Raw genomic sequence first — 23,466 nt, forward strand, 5'->3', positions numbered from 1 at the left:
CAGTGTTATTCAATAATCAATTGTATCTTCATGTACTTGGATGCTCCTTTTTTGTTTTTGGCTTGGAAAGGTACTGAACACATCTCTTTATAGACATGCCATTCCTTATACTAAAGAAAATGGCAGGAAGGAGTAATGATTGATGCAGCAATTTCCTCGAGATCCTCCCTACATTAACCTTAAAGTAACTTATAGCTGTAGTAGGAGTGATTCCACTAATTGTACTTACTACCTATGTATTCTGAAGGTGAAGAACCATGGTGTGGGTTCCTGCAGAAGAACCAGTTTTAGCTCCCCAGGTTCTAGCCTCAGCCATGAAGCTCATTGGGTGATGTACTGATATATTTGTTGTTTTAATTATGTAAATTATTATTGTATTTTAATTCTTGAATTTTATTGTTAGAACTTTTATGTTGTGAGCCGCCCTGAGCCCGCTTTGGTGGGGTAGGGCGGGATATAAATCAAATAAAATGAAATGAAAAATGTTGGGCCAGTTTTTTCTCACCCTAACTTACCTCACAGGATTGTGAGGCAAAATGGAGGAAAAGAGATGTACACAAGATAAAAATTAGACAGAAAACAATTATAAATGTGTAGGAAGATATTTAATGGGAATATGTGGACTCATAATTCCTCAAACATAAGGGTTTTTTTAAATCCCCATATTTTTCTTTTTGTTTTCAACTTGAGTTTATGTCCCCCCCCCTCCCAGTACGTGATATTGTACAACTGACTCCCTTTGGAATCTGATAGTATCACTCAGGAAATTGAGCTTTTTGATCCGTATCTTCCTTATCAATTAAAATGCAAATCAAGAAACAAAAACGAGCCAGATGAAATTAAATCTATTCCTTTCTGGCTTTATAGGCTTGGTGATGAGATACTCACATCCATCTGTCGTCCGAGCCTCCATGTGCACAAGGTCAGGCTCCTTATCCAGACCTGAGACAGACCTGGGAGAAAAGAAAATGAGAGCTAAATCAATTCAGGAGGTAGAATGCCACGATACCAAACAAAGGTCAAGGTGGTTAGGAAATGGAAAAGGAGTATAAAACTAGCTAGCCTTCTTTAAACAAACCACCCTGAGATTTGAATGGATTTAGTGCACAAAGAAGCCACATGAAAATCAAAGGGCTTGGATTTAATAAGTAGCCTAGTTCAAAAAGCACAGACGAATGGAACACTTGAGGCTTTCATTTTAATTCCATTTCATCCACTCGCTTCATGATGTTGCTGAAGTTCATAATTACCAGACTCAGTTCGCAAACTTCAGCAGCCAATAATGCTTCAAGCTGAGGCCACCAAAACAGCTGCATGATGTCTTCTCCAGGTTAGATCATAATTTGAGACAGAGAAAAGCTTGTCACTGCCTGACTCTCTGCTGCATGCTGATTTAGCAGTCTGGTGATTAAAAACAGGACTACTGTCCACTGGCCCTTTAAGTGCTGTTATAGTAATATCCCAAATAACACTCCAGGAAGCGTAATTGTTCTATAGCATGTGAGCCCTTAGTATGGGTGTCAAGGGACAAACGAAATTAGGGTCCCTGAGACATGTCTGCCCCATTTCAAGAATGGTTGTTTTCCCTTCCTTTTTGAAGGAACCTTGTTCTACCAACAAACCACACACCACAGTAAATTTAGTAGGGAGGTAGACTAAAACCATCTTCTAAGAGTCAGGAAGTCCCCATATTTTACATGCTGTCAGGCCAACTGTCCTGGCTCTTGGATTGCTTTCCATACCATACTAATGGCTTCACAGCCCCAAACCCTGTAGTTCGGACTTCATAAAGAGTTGATTAGATGCCTGGGCATTCACAGAGGGTAAAACCAATATTCACTCAGCAAAGTAGAAAATCCTTACAGAAATATTTGGGTAAAATGTCATATCATCACACATGAGCTCACATGAACTGAAAATTCTTCCTAAAATACCCATTGCAGATTGCCAGTCCTTAGCGTGGGTACACCTGCCATGACTATCCTCTGCCGGAAGAGTCACTAGAATTTGGAGAAAGCTTCCTCAGGAGGAAGGCATTATAGTTTATTGAAGGGAGTCAGGAAACAAATCTTCACAGAAGGGAAAAATCAGTAGTGATGAACAAGTCATCTTTCAACTCAGAAGCCTGCTTCCAAGAATCTGACAACTTTTTGGGAAGCATCTGAAAACCACTGCCTTTAACGGAAGTCTATATGTAGAAATTACTGAAGCTACACTAATGCTGAAATTGCCACAGTACTTAACATCAAAGGTTTTAAAAAAGGCAAGAGGAGATGCATAATATGTATGTATGTATGAATGTATGTATGTATTTATTTATTTATTATAACCCTCCCTTCCCTCAATGGGCTCAGGGCAGGAAAAACCAATTAATAAATATACAGAGTTAAAATTAATTAATACAATAAAACAATATAATAATTTTAAAAAAAAGCCAAATTCTTCAATGGGAGCTTCTTCCACTAGTTAGAGGCCAGGACAGAAATGTCCTGGCCTGGGTTGAGGCTAAGTGGACTTCTTTTGGGCCAGAGATCACCAGAAAATGTTGATCCATGGAGCGTAAAGTTCTCCGGGGGGGGGGGTATATGGGAAGAGGCAGTCCTGTGGATATGTTGGTCCCAGGCCATTCAGGGCTTTAAAGGTCAAGACCAAAATTTTGAACCAGATCCAGTTCTCAACTGGTAGCCAGTGCAGCTGGCAGAGCACCGGCTGTATGCATGCCCGTAAAGACACTGAAACAAGCAGGCACACCACCGCATTCTGCACCAGCTGGGGGTTCCGGGTTAGATCCAAGTGCAAGTCCACGTAGAGTGAATTGCAGTAATCCAGTCTGGAAGTGACCTTTGCATGGGTCACTGTGGCCAGATCCCAGGCAGAAAGGTAGGGAGTCAGCTGTCTCATCTGCCATAGATAGCATGTGCCAAATAAGGAATGTTTATTTTAAGCTGATGAGAGGTTTGTGTATGTATGAGTTGGTTATAGTTTGTTAAGGAATAATCCCTGAGGAAGCTGTGAACATGGAACACTGTCACAAGCCAGAGGAGGTGCTGGGGTGGGGCTGCTTTGGCAGCTCATGAAGGATTTTGCTTTGGTAGCTTGTGGAAGAACACTGAATTCTAAGCTACCTAGATTTATTTCTTACAAAGCTACTGAAGTTGATTTCCTACTAGGCTTATGGATACAATATCTGGAATGAATTTCTGAATTGGGGAAAGAAAAAAGACCTGGAGGAAAGTTATTTATATATATGGTGGTTTATGTTGAGTGCTGGATGTTTATGAATTGTGTGTAAATCTTGTTGATTGTATGTTGTAAATTCTATTGTATATTATATGAATTTCTATGATAGTGTGTATATTTCAACAATTTGAATATTGGCTTGCACAATCAATTTTCTTTACTTCAGTTGTTCCTGTGCATTCCTTACTTCTTCGGTAGATAGTAAAAGGCAGACCTGGATACAAAAGTGACCTGGGCCTCTATGGAAATGAGGCATCCAGGATCACCACAAAGCTCCACAACCTTGGTGCCAACAACGATAGTGCCCTGCCAATGGTTGGGAGCCTCATTCCTGTACTTATCCCACCTCAGCCAGACACAAGACCTCTGTCTTTGATGGATTTAGCTTCAGCTGGCTCTCTTGCAACCACCCTACCATGGCCTCCAGTGAACAGCCCAGATATCCTGGGGCAGAGTCTGGGTGGCTGTCTATCAACAGATAGAGCATATTGAGGGCAACCCAACCCATACCTCAATACTAACTGGGCAAGGTGGCGCATATAGATATTAAACAACATTGGTGACAAAACTGCTCTCTGCAGCACTCTGCATTCTAATGGGAGCTACTGGGAGACAGTGTCACCGATTGCCACCCTCTATTCCTGACTCCAGAGAAAGGAGGAAAACCACTGCAAGGTAGTCCCCTTCACTCCTACATTGGCAAGATGGGAGGTCAAAAGATAATAATTGACCATATCAAACGCTGCTGTCAGATCTAACAATAATAGCAACGCTGACCCTCCTCAATCCATACGTCTCTGGAGGTCATCTGAGAGAGTAACCAATGCTGTCTCCTCCACCCCATGGCCAGGTCAGAAACCAGACTGGAATGAGTCCAGGACAGATGCTTCATCCAGGAAAACCTGGAGTTGTTTGGCAACCACTCTCTCAATCACCTTACCCAGGAATGGTAAGTTTGATACTGGGTGGTAACTGGATGGAACCATAGGGTCCAATGATGGTTTCTTCAGGAGTGGCCACACCATTGCCTCTTTCAGTCCCACTGGAAAACCCATGACAAGAGGGACAAGTTGACAATCTCTTCCAGGGGGACCTGGGCCCCATCCCTACAGGCTTTGACCTGCCAGGACAGGCACGGGTCTAAGAGGCAGGTGATTGGCTTCACAGCGGCCAGGACCCTGTTGACATCTTCCCAGGACAGCCAGCTGAATTGATCCAACAAGGACTAGAAGATGGACAAGGGCTTCCAGTACCATTACTGCATCAAGTGTGGTTGGGAAATCCTGGCAGCGCAACAGGATTTTATTTGCGAAATACCTCACAAAAGCCTCACAGCTAATATCCAATTCCTTATTGCTTTGCTTGCTCTGTGGCAGAGCAGTTAACAATCAAATTGTCCTAAATAACTGGGCCGGGTGCAAGTTCACAGACGCAATGGAGGCTGCATAGAGGTCCCTCTTCACAGTCTTCATTGCCACCTCATAGGCCTCCATAAGCATCCTATAAGATGTTCTTGATGCTTCATCATGGATATGCTGCCACTTTCACTCTAGCCTTCTCAGCATTAGCACATAATAACAGTTAAAAATAGCACTGATTTCTTCTCTTTTATCTAGTTATCACTGGACCTGAGATTTGAATTGTTTTACTGCACGTTGCTACATACCCATCCCAGTAACCACACAAACCCCAAGTTCTGAAATTTACATGTGACATGCTATTTCATGTCCTATAAACATATTGAAAAACCCAATTTTACATAGAAAACTTTTCTTCTGGCAGAAAAAATATGCAGTATAAGCCTGAAACAGAACAAATGTTATCATTATTATGACCAATAAAGATTGCAAGTAAATGAACATTTAGCTTTAGCAATGGCTGGCAGGGAGAAAAAATCCATAGTTGCTTATGTGATTTATGGAATGACTTCTCCCAAGTTAACCAAGGGCTTAGATTAGAAAATGATTTTTCTTGGCAATCTCCCCCCACCAATATCATGCGAAGCTTGTAAATAATAGATTTCCTCCCCACCAATCAAATCCACGTTCCCCTAATGTACTGGAATATTTTGTCTTGTTCTTTAGCTGCTGAAGCATCAGCCACCAAAAAACCACAAAATAAAAAGAAAAAAGCTTTTATAGCAATGGCACTCATTTGAAACTCACTCAGTTCTTACCTTCAGTAATTAGATCAATCTTTTTTTAAATACCCAGCAGATATTCAGAAGGTGAGGTTAAGTGCTGTTTTTTTAATATATAGTATTGAGTTTCAGCAACTGCTACACAGGTTTAGCTATTATCATTTGTATTGCTATATTTTTTGTTCATAAGTATGGTAATATTTGCATGGTTTTTAATGGTGATTTTCATCAGCTATTTTGAAGGCCTTTTGGAACATGTTATTCAGGTAATCCATCAGCCAATCAAATTGCAGCAGAGCAGAGGTTATCTAGACACTTGTGCACCAGATTGTAATCATGTGCCTGGGCATTTCTAGGAAGCAGAGTCAATTTGAGAAAAGGAACATTTAAGAATCACCCAATTAACTGTATCTTTACCTTTATATACATCAGCTGAAGTCTAATTAGATGGTTGCATAAGTACAAAAAACCCATTGTTCCTCCATTTTATCTGCATGGTATTCTAGATTCCTTGACTCAACACAGAACACAATTGAAATAACATAGAATTTTCTAAAAAGTTTAGTAATTTAATCTTTTCCTCCATGTTCAATGGTTTGATGTGTAACAATCATGTTCTTCAAGCATTTTTTGTATTCCTAAAATGATTTAGACACATGTGCGCTTTGCAGTAAGAATAGGGTTGCCAAGTCTGACTCAGGAAATACCTGAGGACTTCTGGGGTGGATTGTGACAAGCATGATTGAACTCCAAAGGGAGTTCCAGTCATCACATTTAAAGGGACCACACTCCTTTTAAATGCCTTCCCTTCATTGGAAATATTGGAGGATGGGGGCACTTTATTCTGGGGCTCATAGAATTGGACCCCCTCAATGCTATGCTGAAAATCTGGTGCCTCTACCTCAAAAACAGCCCTTCCAGAGCCCCAGATACCCTCGGATCAATTCTCCATTATACCTTATGGGGACCAGTTTCCATAAGGTATAATGGAATGCCTAGTGGACATCTCCTGCCTTGTGTTTTCTTTTGTTTGGAGGGAGGGCCTCCAAACCTGGGGATCCCCTGTCTCCAACTAAGGATTGGCAGTTCTAGGTAAAAATGTTAACACCATCTAAAAAGTAGAATATCAGTTGCCTAGCCCTATGAGTTCTCAAATTAGGAATGAGGCTCACTGGTCAACATTTAGTGGGTCTAGCCATTTGTGAGAACCGCTTGTGCCTTATGAGCAACTGACTTGACTTTTGTGCTTATATTGTATTGAACACTGGTTCCAGGATTGTTAATTTATGAAAAAACGTGGCTTTATTGCCACATGGGAGAACTGTCTGTGCTTTTTGAGAAAATGACCACTGTTTTTTGTGCTAGTATTGTACTGAGCACTGGTTCCAGAATAATTGAGTAATTTGTCAGATGAAGGATGCTACTGAAACACGCTCATATTACCTGAAGTGTGTCACTATCATACTATAATTCTGGAGAGAATCATTAGCACCTTTTGAGTACTTACAGTACCGAAGAATATTTCCAGTTACATTTTGCTAGTGTACTCTATGAATGTGTTCTAGCAAATTGGCTTTGTGATTGTTACATATATGTTATAGTGTAAATAGATACTCTATGTATGTTATGATTATGAGTGTATATTAAGTTGCAAATCATGCTTTAATATTCATACATTCAGACTTATTCAATTATAGTGTGTAGTAATATTGAGTATAAATTGTAATTTTTGGCATGGTTATCAACAGGTTTCCAATTGGGGATCAGCAGTTCTAGATAAGAATGTTAACAGTACCTAAAAAGTAGAATATGAGTTACCTAGCCCCATGAGTTCTCAAATTAGGAATGAAGCCCACTGGTCAACATTTAGTGGGTCTAGCCATTTCTGAGCATATATTCTAACCATACCTCCCCTAGCCAGGCTTTTGCCATTAGCTTGCCTACCCAACCTTTAGATATCATGGGATTAGCTGGTCATCATTTGGGGCCAACCTGGAATTTTTGGGGTTTCCTGGATTACCTAGAGGGGGAGTCCTTTTCATCTGCCTTGTAATATCATAGGGTAAGTTGCTGCATTTAGAAAGATGTATACTACAGGGGGTTTTTTTTATTTCAGCGGGCATTGGCTGGAAAACTGTTCTGATGGATTGTTACCCAGACTGCCTATTTTATTGGATGGGAAAATTAGCTTAAAATATAGAGGCAGCAGAAGGGATATGCAAACAAGATCTTGTAGATGAATAAATACTGAGGTCCACTGCAAGAGGAAAACTTCCAATAACTGACACTTAATTAAAGTAAAAATAGCTGCATTATTTAAAAGTACTGATACTAATTAAACACATATACAGAAAAGAATGATCAAATATTACATTCTCTGCTTGGGACAAAAAGCCTGTCAGGACTCTCCAAAAGGGTTTCTGCCTAAGGGTGCAAAACAGGCACCCTGAAGGCCTCCATCCTCCCCACCTCGTTATGGAATGTCAACAACAATGGGTTCTACCAAGTACAGTATACTGTATTTCTATAGCTGGCAAACAGCCTATGGCTGATTTCGCACTGACCTTTTACTGGCGCGACCACCCTCCTCACGCCGGCGGATCTGCAGGGATTTCGCACCAGAAGCGCCGGCGCAGCCAAAAGAGCCGGCAACTTCCGTCCCGAAGCCAGCTCAAACGGAAACCGCCAAGAAGCAGGAAAACGTTTGAGCTGGCTTCGCGATGGAAGTAGCCGGCTCTTTTGGCTGCGCCGGCGCTTCTGGTGCGAAATCCCTGCAGATCCGCCGGCGTGAGGAGGGTGGTTGCGCCAGTAAAAGGTCAGTGCGAAAACGCCCAAAGTCTAATCCCCTAATCTTATTTTCCCAACTCTCTCTCACTTGATGACTAACTCCTCTCTCTTCCTGCTGTAAAGTGAAAACAGCTAAATCAGGGTGTGGTGTATATATGCAATCTGCTCCCATAGAACAGAATGGAAGCTCCATGGTTGGCTGCCAGAGCTGTCAATAAAACTATGGGCAATTACTATGGGTGTTTCTAGGATTCACCACAAGCCTACCTCCAGTATTGCTTAGGAACTAATTTAATTGATGTCAGACTGTCTAGCCAAACTGCTCTAACAAACCACTTGAACCTTCACTGAAAAAATGGTGGTTCGTTGTTGTTTCAGAAATAGTGCAACCAAATGGACTGGGTCAAAATGAAGCACAAACTATACCAGTTTTAAAAAATCAGTCATTTTGTGGTTGATGTCCATCCCTAATAGGGACAACAACACACTGTTACAGATTTCTGGCCACAAACATACCCAAGGATCTAAGTAAGTGACAGAACACTGACTAGGAATGACTGCAGCTAACAAAAATAATAATTTTCCTATTTCTTAAAGGATTGTTGGCCCCTTTTTGGTAACTATTTAATACACTATAACAAAAAAAGAAAGTATAGGTGATGAAAAAACAAAATATTATAAATACTGGAAACAATGGTAACAAATAAGTGGGTAAAGCTTTTATCTCCTGAAAAGGGGAACAGATGAAACTGATCTGTGGCCAAAAAATTTGGCAGTCTCAGAATACCCAGTCTGAGATATTACAGCACTTAGAACATGGGACTAAGCAAAAAAAGCTTTGCTAAGGAGAGATCCACTAGGAACTTTTATTTTGAAAGATCCAGCAAACCAAATGGAAACTGTATACATTCAGATTCTGTTAATCTGTAAAGCAATTGTAAAGGAACTAGATTGTTCTCTGGCTGCAGAAGACCTCTACAGTAGACCCATGGTAGATTTGTTTTTGTATTTCATCTCTCTTTTTTAATCTGCACAAGCTACCAGACTTACTTGCACAGATAAACTGTGTTCTGCAGATTTTGGGTTTTAACAGAAAAGTTATGCACATGCTTTCCTAATGACAGAAACTACACTAGGCTTCCCAATCCCCAGGTCCCATCAGGGGATTCCCCGGTTTTACAGGCTCCTCCTCCACAGCCCTATACCTCTAGATCTTGGGCAGGACTGCAAGCAGGTCCAGTTTTAAAATGTGTGTGTGCCTTTAAATTGGAGCAAGAAGTACTTCATGGGGAAGGGTTAGCAACAGCAGACCTCATGAGAGTGCAGCCCCTCTGTTTGTTTTGCTTTCCTTTCAGACAAGTGAGTGTGTGTGTAAAAGAGCGGCGTAGCCCCTGTACTTTGCAGACCTCGTTGTGGAGGCACCAGAGACTGCTGCTTTGTTCTACTGCTTCAGACCAACACGGCTGCCCACTTGCACCAGAGATAGTTAAGCATGTGTGTGAGTGAGAGAGAGAAAATGGGGGGGGGGACTCTATTATTCCCTATGGAGACTTATTCTCATAGGAAATAATGGAGAATTGATCCACGGGTATCTGGGGTTCTGGGGGGGGGCTGTTTTTTGAGGTTGAAGCACCAGATTTGCGGCATAGCATCCAGTACCTCTCCCCAAAATACCCCCTAAATTTCAAAAAGATTGGACCAGGGGATCCAATTCTATGAGCCCCAAAAGAAGGTGCCCCTATCCTTCATTATGAAGGGAAGAGATTTAAAAGATGTGTGGTTCCTTTAAATGTGATGGCCAGAACTCCCTTGAAGTTCAGTTATGCTTGTCACACCCTTGCTCCTGGCTCCGCCCCCAATGTTTCCTGGCTCCACCTCCAAAGTCCCCAAATATTTCTTGAATTGGACTTGGCAACCCTAAACTACACTCAGTGCTGCTTTGCTTAAGCAGCTTCATGCTTCACGTTACAGGCAATAGCAATAACATATAGGGTTGTGTTCTGGGTTCTCCCAAACCCAGGGAAAGGGAGAAGGTTCTTTTTAACACAGGCAGGAAAACACCAAAGTCCTTCAGAGAGCCTATGTCTTCTCTTCAGGCTAAAAAGTAAGTTGCCACCTGGCTCTGAGACTATTCCCAACTGCTCAAGAGGCACAGCCACCCTCTGAACTTCTCAGGGAAGTTATTCCAGAAGTCAGCCCTTCATGGTAGGCTTGCAGCACTGATTTTCCACACAAAATCTTTAACCACAGGCAAGCAAGTCAAGACTCTGGATTTAGGCTTGAGGCTGTAGACAAGATTTCACACAAGATTATTCAAATAAATGATTTATTTAAGTGCAAATATATATTTAAAAACAAGGCTTGTGAAGGAATAACAAAAAAAACCCTTTATTTTTCCAGGCTGACTAGCATATAGAAACATACAATACCAAGATTCCAGGCAGGCAGGCAGCTCACAAGACAAGGTAAAGGCTTCGGCCAAGTTTAGCTTCCGAACTGCTAGCTACCACTGACATGGCTTTGGTGTCAGAGGGCAAGCAACAGCCTCCAAAAAGCTCACAGCTCCAAAGCAGAGTATAGTTTAATTTATAAAATAGAGTTAGCCTGCCCCCTGAGTCCTTGGAGCCAATCAGAGTCTATGAGGTGACATAATGCTTCTCATTGTTGCAAGAGGAACAAAGTGTCACGTAACTACCAATTTGTCCTTGATTCTCAAGACTTCAGAGGGTTACATAAGAACATAAGAGAAGCCATGTTAGATCAGGCCAGTGGCCCATCCAGTCCAACACTCTGTGTCACACAGTGGCAAAATTATATATATATATATATATATATATATATATATATATATATATATATATATATATATATATATATATATATGTTAATCGCCCTTTGGGTGAAGAAGTACTTCCTTTTATCCGTTTTAACCTGTCTGCTCAGCAATTTCATCGAATGCCCACGAGTTCTTGTATTGTGAGAAAGGGAGAAAACTACCTCTTTCTCTACTTTCTCCATCCCATGCATTATCTTGTAAACCTCTATCATGTCATTCCACAGTCGATGTTTCTCCAAGCTAAAGAGTTCCAAGCGTTTTAACCTTTCTTCATAGGGAAAGTGTTCCAGCCCTTTAATCATTCTAGTTGCCCTTTTCTGGACTTTCTCCAATGCTATAATATCCTTTTTGAGGTGCGGCGACCAGAACTGCACACAGTACTTCAAATGAGACCGCACCATCGATTTATACAGGGGCATTATGATACTGCCTGATTTGTTTTCAATTCCCTTCCTAATAATTCCCAGCATGGCGTTGGCCTTTTTTATTGCAAACGCACACTGTCTTGACATTTTCAGTGAGTTATCTATCACAACCCCAAGATGTCTCTCTTGGTCAGTCTCTGCCAGTTCACACCCCATCAACTTGTATTTGTAGCTGGGATTCTTGGCCCCAATGTGCATTACTTTGCACTTGGCCACATTGAACCTCATCTGCCACGTTGACGCCCACTCACCCAGCCTCAACAGATCCCTTTGGAGTTCCTCACAATCCTCTCTGGTTCTCACCACCCTGAACAATTTAGTGTCATCCACAAACGTGGCTACTTCACTGCTCACTCCCAACTCTAAATCATTTATGAACAAGTTAAAGAGCATGGGACCCACTACCAAGTCCTGCGGCACCCCACTACTTACCGTCCTCCACTGCGAAGACTGCCCATTTATACTCACTCTCTGCTTCCTATTACTCAGCCAGTTTTTGATCCACAAGAAGACCTGTCCTTTTACTCCATGACTCTCACACTTTCTAAGGAGCCTTTGATGAGGAACTTTATCAAAAGCTTTCCGGAAGTCAAGGTAAACAACATCTATCGGTTGTCCTTTGTCCACATGTTTGTTCACCCCCTCAAAGAAATGTAACAGGTTAGTGAGGCAAGATCTTCCCTTACAGAACCCATGCTGAGTCTTCCTCAATAACCCGTGTCCATCAATGTGCCTACTCATTCTGTCCTTGATAACGCTTTCTACCAACTTTCCCGGTATTGAAGTCAGACTGACTGGCCTGTAATTTCCCGGATCTCCTCTGGAACCCTTTTTAAAGATGGGGGTGACATTTGCTACCTTCCAGTCCTCAGGAACGGAGGCAGATTTTAATGAAAGATTACAGATTTTTGTTAAAAGATCCACAAGTTCAACTTTGAGTTCTTTCAGAACTCTCGGATGTATGCCATCCGGACCCAATAAATTATTAGTTTTTAATTTGTCTATCAGTTGTAGGACCTCCTCTTTTGTTACCTCAATCTGACTCAGGTCTTTCAACACCCCTTCCAAAATTAGTGGTTCTTGGACGGGCAAAAAGTAAACACTTCTCATCTTCCACAGTGAAGACGGAGGCAAAAAATTCATTCAGCTTCTCAGCCATTTCCCTGTCCTCCTTCAGTAATCCTTTTACCCCATGGTCATCCAAGGGCCCCACTGCCTCCCTGGCTGGTTTCCTGCTTCTAATATATTTGAAGAAATTTTTATTGTTGGTCTTTATGTTTTTTGCAATATGCTCCTCATAGTCCCTTTTTGCCTGCCTGATCACAGTCTTGCATTTGATTTGCCACAGCCTGTGTTCCCTTTTACTAATCTCACTTGGACTGGTTTTCCATCGCTTAAAGGAGTCCTTCTTACCTTTTACAGCTTCTATTACTTTGTTTGTTAACCATGCAGGCCTTTTCTTATGCCTGTTTGTGCCTTTCCTAACTTGTGGTATGTATTTTATCTGAGCTTCTAGGATTATAGTTTTAAATAGTCTCCAAGCTTCCCCAAGGGTTTTGACAGTATTTACCTTTCCTTTCAGTTTCTGAAATCTCAGGATGCCTCCTCATCTCAGAGAATTTACCCCTTTTAAAGTTATACGTGGTTGTGGCGGTCTTTTTGGGCAACTCCTTATTTATACAAACGGTGAAAAATCAATAACATTATGGTCACTGCTCCCAAGCGGCGCAATCACTTTTACATCTCTCACCAAGTCTTGGGCATTACTTAGGACCAAATCCAGGATTGCCCCACCCCTGGTTACCTTCAGTTGCATGGAATCTCTTAATTGGAAGCCATTAGGGATGGTACCAACCAGGACTTTTTTTGTAGCAGGAACTTCTTTGCATATTAGGCCACACAGCCCTGACATAGCCAGTCCTCTTGGAGCTTACAGTAGGCCCTGTACTAAGAGTCCTGTAAGCTCTTGGAGAATTGGCTACAATGGGTGTGTGTATGTATGGCATTATATGCAAAGACGTTCCTGCTACAAAAAAAGCCCTGAACTACCTGCAGGTGTAGATAACTGTACTTGAAGGGTGCACTTGCATCATTCCAATTAGCCCTTTTGAGAGAAGTTGGGGGAGAGGGTTACAGTTAAGAGTCCTAGTTGGGATCTTAAAGTCAAACCTCTTGATCAGAGTTTAAAGTCAGGCCTCTTGTCAAAGTTTTGTTAGGAACCTGAAAAAGCACTACAAGTTGTCAGCTCTGGGTTGAGAAATACCTGGACATTTTGGAGGTGGAGCCTGAAGAGGGGAGGGAAGGGACTTCAATAGGGTATAACACCACAGTATCCACCTTCAAAAGCAGCCATTTTCTCTTAGTGGAGTAATTTTTAGGAAATCTGCAGCCACCACCTATAGGCTACAACCACCTGGAGGTTGGCAATACTAATGCAGCATCCCTGGAAGTACTTTGGTGCTAAAGCAAATGTACTTATGCAGATATTAGGTTGATAACAGCATAAACTGTGATTTTATGGATTTTGTAATTGTTATTTTTATTATGTTTTTACAATGTTTTATTTCTATTGTAAGCCACTGTGAGTTCCACAAGGGAAAGAGGTGACTAACAACCCTTATGAATAAACAAATAAATAATGGAAATGGTTTTTTGACTGACATTTCAGCAGGGATTTGTTGTTGGTGGTGGTGGTAGTTTATTTGAACACATGAAAATTGTTGAGTGCATGCAAGTGCCTTAGCTCCAGAGAAACAGGGAGCAAACAGAGCAGATTGTTTGAAGGATAAGGAAAGGAGGACATAGTGAATACATTGATGGTCAGTGAGAAACTGGGTACCTACACCCAGTGTAAGGAATTACAAAATCCTATAGTACTAGCATGATTACAGGTGACAGAGAAATATGAAGGAAAACTTGAAAGTTGTGGATGGGAGGATAGGTATTTTGAAAAGGTGGGTAAATACCATCTATTAATTAAAATATAACAACAAAAAAGTTGGTTACAGGCTTCTAGCATAGATAGCAAGGCCAGAAGTCTACTTACTTTGCCTCTTAGAATCTTGAAAATGTAAAACGTTATTTTTGGGTTTATATATTTTAGAAGAAATTATGAGATGGATTAATCTCTCCAGTGGCAAAGGACAGCCAAGGATGATTGCAAAATAAAACCAGCATCTACTTTTGTGCAATTGGCAGTAGTCCACAGGGCAAATAAAACACCAAGGCTGTTGATATATTACATTCCTGGCTGAGTGAGCCTGCAGTAAAATAGTAATAATTTGTGGTATTTAAATGCCACAAGAACAAGGAATGCTCATGTATTGATTCTAAATAATCATTTTATAGTATGGAGTATATATGATATGTTCAGTCCAGCTAGTAATTCATATGAGATTAAAAATATGAGAGGAAATTGTACAATTTAAAAACCATGGCACTAGTCCCAATCCCTGGCACCGTAGGTACACTTGTCAGCCTCAGTCCAGCAGTTCCTTGCATGCAAGATAAGCTCTAAAACACACATTAGGAAAGCTTTTCCATTCACTAAAATTATGCATGGGATGGAGAGAGTTGACAAAGACATTTTTTTATCCCTCTCCCAAAATAGCAGAACTCAAGAGCATCCAATGAAACTGATGGTCAGAGGGTAAAGTAATGGCCTCAAGAATGAATAGCTGTTAAAGGGAATTAGATAGATTCATGGAGATGTCTGTTAATGGGTACTAGCCTTGATGACTGAGGGGGACCTCCACATACAGAGGCATTGATCCTTTGAATCCCAGACCAGGAGGCAACATCAGGGGAAGGCCTCCGCCTCTATGTCCTGTTGGCTGTTCAGAGGAACAGGTCGGTCACTGTGTGAGACAGGATGGAAGACTAGATGAACCGCTGGTCTGATCCAGCAGGGCTGTAATGTTCACTACAGCATCAGGTATGATTTTGTATATAAATTGTTCACGAATGGAGCAGAAAGCAGGGGTTTAAAGGGAGTCCAAGCGGAACTCCCTGCCTTCTGTTCCCTGTGAAAACCACAAAAACAGCTCTGCAGCAGTGAGGCACTCCCCACCACTCAGAAGTTTCAGGCTACAAACCATGACTGGTTCAGTTCACAAACAAAACCCTTTGGTTAAGTTCATGGAACCATGAGCTGAGATGAACTGCATTTTCCCAGTACATGTCCATCCCTACTTCTGCACATTTAGATCTCTTACTGATGCTGAAGTGAATGGGAAACTCCAGTTTGCATATAAGCTTTAGGTTGTGTTTCTGGGAGGGAAAGATGTCTACTCTTATATTTAGGAAAGAAGAGGAAGGAAAATTGGAAGGGGTGGTTAGACGTAAAGTAGAAGCTGTAATCATCCAAGGACAGTTAGGCCTTCCACATCCTCCAGTTTAACTGGATTACAGATGGGAAATGATTTCTTTTTGCTTGTGTTCCAATATGCTCCACATGCTGCTTTGTCTGCCTTCTGGATTAATTTATAAATGTTCTAAAATTAATTTTGGAAAATAGCTCAGGTTTGCAGGAGTTCTGAGTATGTGCATTTTATTTTACCATTATTGTGCTCCAGTGCGCTGGTGAAATCACAGAGCAAAAGTAGTCTTCTTGTGATTGCCCATATTTATGTCAGCATCTCCTTATGCATTGTGATTGATTATAAACATGTTTAATTAAATAACAGAGTAAAAATGAGTTGTAATAGGATCAGGACCTGATTGTATAATCACCTCAAGACTTATTTGTGCTTTGTGATTTTCATTAATGCATACATGTGTTGCAGTGCAAGAGAAACACCTGCCCAAAAGGGGGTGTGGGAGAAAAAAAATGGTAAACTACATATTCTAAACAGTCTAGTAATCAAAAATGGGAGAATGGCGGGTAGCCAATCTATCAGTTTCACTTTGGAAAGACAATTATGTGGAACTCAAACATCTTGGGAGTCTGGATGGGAAGAATTTTCATAAGCAACCCTAATTGAAGTCTACATATTGTTAAAATACGAACAGACATTTGAAATATTCTGTAAGGTCTTAATTAATTGTGTCTATGACTTTTCGGTAGGTTGCAGCATTTTATCTGGTGTGTATTTGCAGCTAGAGATAAAGCAGAGTCTAACTTTTCTAGCTGTGCAAGTGAAAAAGTAAAAAACATTGGGAGAAAATGTACAGGCAACTAACTCTTATTTTCTTTTTTTTCTTACTGACTATATTGTTGAATTTTGAATTGAATTTCAGCTGTAAGCAATAACAAAATTTTGCACAAACCAAAACTGTTTTGGCATATTATTGGACACCTTCAGATAAGTAACTGGTATCATTCTACTCTCTGGACCAATGCAAATATCAAAAGTGTACATTAATTAATATACAAGAATGGGGCTAAGAAGAAATTATTAGGGGCAATGAAATCACATTTCCCCCTTGATTTTAATGCAACAATTCATTGAGATTTGTAGAATTCTAATTGTATTCAAGGCCAGGCTCATTCTGTGGATCTGTTCACAGGAACAGGGATTGATGTACTTGCTTTTAGTTAAATAGTCATGTATATCCTTCAATACCAAAGAAGAGTAACTGGAGTTGGAGTCAAAGCTTTGTTTAAATCAGGGGTGGCTAAACTTTCTTAATGTAAGAATAATATAGAATAAACGTCAGAGAGCAGCAAGACATTAATGTCAGATGAGAAAGGAAGGAAGGAAGGAAGGAAGGAAGGAAGGAAGGAAGGAAGGAAGGAAGGAAGGAAGGAAGGAAGGAAGGAAGGAAGGAAGGAAGGAAGGAAGGAAGGAAGGAAGGAGGGAGGGAGGGAGGGAGGGAGGGAGGGAGGAAGGAGAAAGAGGTGGAAAGAATGCAACTAACTTGGAGAAGTGATTTAAAGAGACAAATGACTTTTCCAAGCCAGCTGACAGGGTGGTAGGGGCTCTGAGAGCCATAAGGTATGAATGAAAGAGCCACATTTGACTCCTGAGTGGCCGTTTGGCCACCCCTAGTTTAAATGTAAATCAATGTACAGTATGTTACGGGTAGGTGTGACAGACTGCACTTTTAATAAACTTAGACATGAAGTAGAAATAGTTAAAGGACCGTGAAGAGTTAATTCTTCACAGAAACAGAAGCCTTAAGTGACATGCTGCTCCAAGCAATCTGATTGGTTAGCATCAGCTGAGCAGTGAAAGTCTTGAGAGAGCTGCAAGCTGAGGAAAGGGTCAGATTACTTCCTTGACTGAGTTGAATGCTGACAATCTAATTTCAGTCTTAGCTGTGAAGGGGAGCCCCTGAATAATTAATTAATACCCCCAATAATAGTAATTGCTATATTGAATAAGAGCATGCTTTGTCTTAACGATGTCTGCTGTAATTTTCCATTAAAGAGGTGAGAGCAGAGCAGGTGTGTGTCTGAAGCTGGCTAACTAACATAAGAGAAATAGCCTCCTACAGGTGACTTGCAGTGATAGATAAGTAAGGAAACTTAGTCATGGAATTTTACCAGGGGGAACTTAGTGGAGGCGGAACCCTTTGAAATAAGCTGTGTGCCTGCCTGCTTGTTTTCTGTGTGAATAAAACTGTCTGTATGTAGAATGATTTTTTGCGGCCCATGCTCGACTGGGTCCTACCTTCTGGTACCAGAAAGTAAACCTTGCTTCATACCAGTAAGTCTGTGCGGACCTCGTTATTTCTCTGCTTCATATTTCAGGGAAATAACGGGGTAGGACATTTCCTTCCCCTTGGGGTGGCTGCATAATTGTCTGCCTTCCATCCTCGTGGTGGGAAGATTGGACTAGGCACCACGGTCACATTTTTGATTGAGTCCAGCTCTCTCTGCCCTGATGGGGGAAGGTGTCCGGTTCACCAACCAAGGTCCCGCACCTGGTTGAACCGATGCATCCAGGGAATCAGAAGATCTTCAGGATTGTGAGTATGAACTGTCTGGGAATTCTGACTATCTCTCCTTAGGAGAGATGAAGGGTCTGATCACTCATTAAGCTCTGTCTGTTAGGCTCCTCTTTGGAGCTGAAGCACAGAAGCTAGGATCTGGGAGGATTTCTGTGGTGTGTGTGCATGTGTGAATGTGAGGAAGCGAAGCCTCTAAGTGAGAGGGACTTTCTCTTGTGCAGTTCCCAGTAGGGCGACCTCACTGAGTCACAAGAGAGAGAAAGTGAAAACCCCCAGGGCTCCCTGGCTGCCAGATCCCTTACTGGCAGCTGCTGCTTTCTGTTTTCCCTAGAAGTGTCATGTCTAAATGTCTGGTGCCATGGGTGGAAATCAGTCAAAACCCCCGCTAGAGTACATGTGTAAAAACTTCAAGGAACACTTCAGTGATGATTATGGAGTCAAATTGACTCCCAGAACTCTGAAAGTGTTATGTCAGAAAGACTGGGTGGCCTTACATGTAGAATGATCACCCGAGGGTAGCTTTGACCAAGGCTTGGTTCACAAAGTTTATAGGAGTGTAGCACAGTCCCCAAGACACGCAAGTCAGTTCCCCTACATCAACAGTTGGGCAGCAATGGTGCAGAAGTCTTACTGGTGGACAGAAAAGTTGCAGAGGATGAAGGAAAAATGGGCTCAGAGGACTGCTGCCAAAGCTGCAAGTTATGGCTTTGTGCAAAAACAATGACCCCTCCAAAGAAGAAAAAGCCCCCAGTGTTAGATGCCAAACCAGAAGACTCCTTGGCTAGTCCCCCACCATATGTTCCACTGTATCCACCTCTCCCAATGCCGCCAGCTGAAGGAGATGTCGGGGCAGCAGAAGGTGAGGCTGAAGGCAAGAGCCAAGCGCAGCTAGTTAAAAGTGCTCCAGAAACCTTTGATGAGGAGAACCAGGAAGTAGGGACGAGTGAGGAAGCCGGGGCTGTAAAAGGGTGAGCAAGATCTCTGCAAACTTTAAATCCAATCCAGCAGCTGTTTATTGAACAATCGTTCCATGCAATAGTCCCCCGATTCTCCATGCCTGTGTATAATAGTCAGGGGATAGCTGCACGCTTCAGTTCGCCCCTAAGGTTTTCCTCCAACACTAAACTCTCTTCCAGTAGTGAGCAAACTTCCAACCCCTCCATGGTCTCCCCCTTGACTTTTCTGGGTTTTATATCTGGTGCAGAAGGCTCTTTGCTGGGTCCCCTCCGAGAAGTCCACGTCCCACAACAGCCCAACCATGGCATTGAAACCTGATACATGTACCTTTCACTTCAAGTGATCTAGTAAATTGGAAGGCTCATACTGTAGCATTTTCTGATAATTCTACCCCAATTACTAATCTGCTAAACAGTATTATGGCCACACATCAGCCCACCTATGCAGACTGGCAACAGCTTTTACTGGCCCTCTTTACAATAGATGAGAGAAGCCACATTCTGCATCATGCCCAAAAGTATGTAGAGAGAAAAGTCCCCCCAGAAACTGTAGATAGAGAGGAGTGGATAAAGGCCCATTTTCCTGCAACAGACCCAAAATGGGATCCCAATGGCCATGAGTCCAAAGAGCGCCTACCAGAATACAGGCAGGCAATCTTAGAAGGAATGAAAGAGGCCAGAAAGAAGCCTATTAATATGTCCAAAGTCAGTGAAGTTCTCCAGAAAGCAGCCCTGGAGCTTTTGCTGAGCGTTTGATGCAAGCATTCCGAATGTATCCTCCATTCGATCCAGAGGCTGCAAAAAACGTGCTTATGGTAAATACAGCTTTTGTTACCCAATCTTATGCTGACATCCGCAAGAAGCTCCAGAAGCAAGACGGCTTTGCAGGCATGAATTTATCCCAATTGCTAGAAATTGCCCAGAAAGTTTATGCCAATTGAGATGTAGACCAGAAACAGGAGGCAGAAAGAAAAATGAAAAAGAAGGTTAATCTGTTGGCAGCGGCTCTGGCTGGGCAGACATCTGTGAGAGGCAGAGGGGCTGCCCAGGGGCAAGGAATGAATGTCAGGAATCAAAGATCTGCAATGACTAACTTAGACCCAAACCAGTGTGTGTACTGTGAAGAATTTGGGCAGTGGAGAGATTCATGCCCTAATCGACCCTCTCTCCGCACACAAGAGCTCCAAAGCGCCCCTAGACAGATGACAGGACTGAAATTTAGAGGCCGTGGGAGCAGAGGAGCCAGAGGAAGGGGCAGAGGAAGAGGCCAGGTCCAGAGTGGCAGATATCGGAGGAACGAAGAAGAGCCTGTGTATGGTCTGGCTGGACTGGAAGGATGGGAAGACTAGGACAGACCAGGCACCGATGGTCCTGGCCCCGCGGAGCCCATGGTCGCAGTTGATATTGGGGGTCAGGAGATTCCATTCCTTATAGATACTGGAGCTGCACGGTCTGTGGTGCCTGTTAAGATTGCTCCTTCAATTCACAAATACATTAATATAATTGGAGATACAGGGCACAAGCAATCCAGACCACTTCTAGTCATACGAACTTGTACAGTAAGAGGCCATGCAGTCTGCTGCAATTTTGTCCATTTACCCGATTGCCTGGTGCCGCTGATAGGAAGAGAATTGCTTTCTAAGTTGCGGGCCCAATAGACTTTTGAGTCAGAGAGCCTAATGAACTTTGAGCTGCCTTACATTACCTCAGAAGGCGAACTACAGTATCAAGGTGTATATGTTTTAGAATGCCCCCGAGAAGAAGAGAGGTGGCTTTACCAACCAGCTCCTGTAATGGCCATGTCAGAAGTCTGGTTTCAACAATTTCCAGATGTATGGGCAGAGGACAACCCGCCTGGGTTAGCAGTAAACTATGCCTATCAAAATAGAATTAATCCCAGGAGCTGTTCCAGTCCGGGAACGCCAGTACCCGATTCCCAAGAAGGCAGTAGCTGGCATCCAGAAGCACCTTGACAGGCTCCTCTATTATGGGATTCTTATTCCTCATGGAACAGTCCCCTTTTGCCAGTCCAGAAGCCAGGCACCAATGATTACAGACCAGTACAAGATTTACGCTCTGTTAATTCTTTCACACAGACTTTGATTCCTATTGTTCCAAACCTATATGTCTTGCTGGGACTTATACCTGCCTCAGCCACTTACTTCTCAGTGGTAGTTCTCAAAAATGCGTTCTTTTGTTTAAGACTGGCACCTGAAAGTCAGCCACTGTTTGCCTTCCAGTAGAAAGAAAAAGAGACTGGTAGAAAGCTACAATATATATGGACCCGTTTACCCCAGGGGTTCAAAGATTTGCTCACCCTTTTTGGCAATGCCCTCAGTAAAGACTTGAGCCAGTTCCCAACTGTGCCAGGAGAAGTTGTGTGTCTTCAGTACGTTGATGATACTGATAGGGGCCAAAGACTTACAGACTTGCCAAGGTGCCACTGCTGCCCTGCTAACACTTCTGACTGAGGCTGGGTATAAAGTGTCTTGGAAGAAAGCTCAGCTATGCCAAGAGACAGTGAAATTTTTAGGCTTCCATATATCCCAGGGCAGATGGCAGCTACGCAGGGAGCAAAAAGAGACTGTGTGCCCCATTTGTGTGGCCACTACCAGGCGCCAGCTAAGAGAATTCTTAGGAGCAGCAGGGTTCTGCAGAATTTGGCTCCCCAATTTTGCTATAACAGCAAAGCCCTTATATGAAGCCACTAAGGCGGGAGAAAAAGCACCCTTTGAATGGACGGAGCAATGTCAAAATGCCTTTGGAACCTTAAGATGCCAGCTCATGCAGGCTCCAGCTCTGGGACTACCTGATACTGACAAGCTCTTTACTCTGTATGTGCATGAATGGGAAGGAATAGCTGCAGGCGTTCTAACTCAATTGCTGAAATTTTGGGCCAGACCAGTAGCATATCTGTCTAAACAACTGGACAATGTGGCCAAAGGGGGAACTTAGTGGAGGCGGGACCCTTTGAAATCAGATAAACTGTGTGCCGCCTGCATATTTTCTGTGTGAATAAAACTGTCTGAATGTAGAATGATTTTAACTCAGTCATTTTGGGGCCCGTGCCCGACTGGGTCCTACCTTCTAGTACCAGAAAGTAAACCTCGCTTCATACCAGTAAGTCTGTGCAGACCTCGTTATTTCTCTGCTCCAACTGAGAAAAGTTCAACACAGACAGAAAATTGGAAGAAAGTTGTAAGGAAGTTTGGGAAGTTAGGCAAAGACTCCCGTTTGAGCCAAAGAAAAGGGAAAGAGCGTGTAGTCAGAAAATAATTTCCCTACCCAGTCCAACAGAGAATTAGCTCTGAAGAGTGCTGAGATCCCTGGCCTGATGTGGTTAGAAACTACCTTTAGAAATTTAAGAGTAAGTTAAAAACTCAAGACAAGTACTGGTGTTTCAAGAGAAACCTCCTGGAAATCAAAAGAGTCAGAGAATACTCAAAGAAAGTGTACTAGAGTGTTTGGGAAAACACTCTTATCAAAGCCTCTTATCAAGGTTTAAGTAACTGTGAAAAGAACATAAGAACATAAGAGAAGCCATGTTGGATCAGGCCAATGGCCCATCCAGTCCAACACTCTGTGTCACACAGTGGCCAAAAAATGTGTGTGTGTGTGTGTGTGTATATATATATATACACACACACACACACACACACACACACTGTGGCTAATAGCCACTGATGGACCTCTGCTCCATATTTTTATCTAACCCCCTCTTGAAGCTGGCTATGCTTGTAGCCGCCACCACCTCCTGTGGTCTTAAAAACTTAAGAAACTCATTAGCCTGAAGCATAAGAAGTAAAGTCTGTGCATATACTGATTTTACCTCAGAGCTATCTGTATTGAGTTACCTCATAAATTTTCAACCCCTGATTTCACCTGACCTTTCCCCGCAAGGCTGAATAAAATATTTTGTTATTTTTGATTTAAAAAACAAACAAACCCCACCCTCAAGTGTCGCTTAAGTTGTTTAAGTTAAAGGCTCCCAATCCTTCTCTCAGGGTCCTGGGCTAAGCCAACAGCCAAAATATGTTACAGAGTGGGACAACCAGAGTTCTTCAGCAAAGAAGAAAACACATTACTAGGGAGACTCAATCAGTAAAGGGAAAGAAAAACAGAGGGAAAATCTTGCCTCTGTAAGGGAAATAGACAGGAGGGCATCATAGTAGGCTACAAAGCACTGTA

The 23,466-nt window shown here is 42.3% G+C and overlaps 1 protein-coding gene across 1 annotated transcript in view; it reads right to left on the bottom strand.

The window, feature by feature from the left end:
* Positions 1-23,466, bottom strand: part of SORCS3 (sortilin related VPS10 domain containing receptor 3) — a 900,280-nt gene that overhangs the window by 279,090 nt on the left and 597,724 nt on the right. Inside the window, exon 6 of the mRNA XM_060242676.1 lies at positions 889-953. Within this exon, the coding sequence (XP_060098659.1) occupies positions 889-953 (65 nt within the window). The remainder of the gene's footprint in view (positions 1-888; positions 954-23,466) is intronic.

This window comes from Heteronotia binoei, chromosome 6, assembly GCF_032191835.1.
Source record: "Heteronotia binoei isolate CCM8104 ecotype False Entrance Well chromosome 6, APGP_CSIRO_Hbin_v1, whole genome shotgun sequence".
NCBI lineage: Eukaryota > Metazoa > Chordata > Lepidosauria > Squamata > Gekkonidae > Heteronotia > Heteronotia binoei.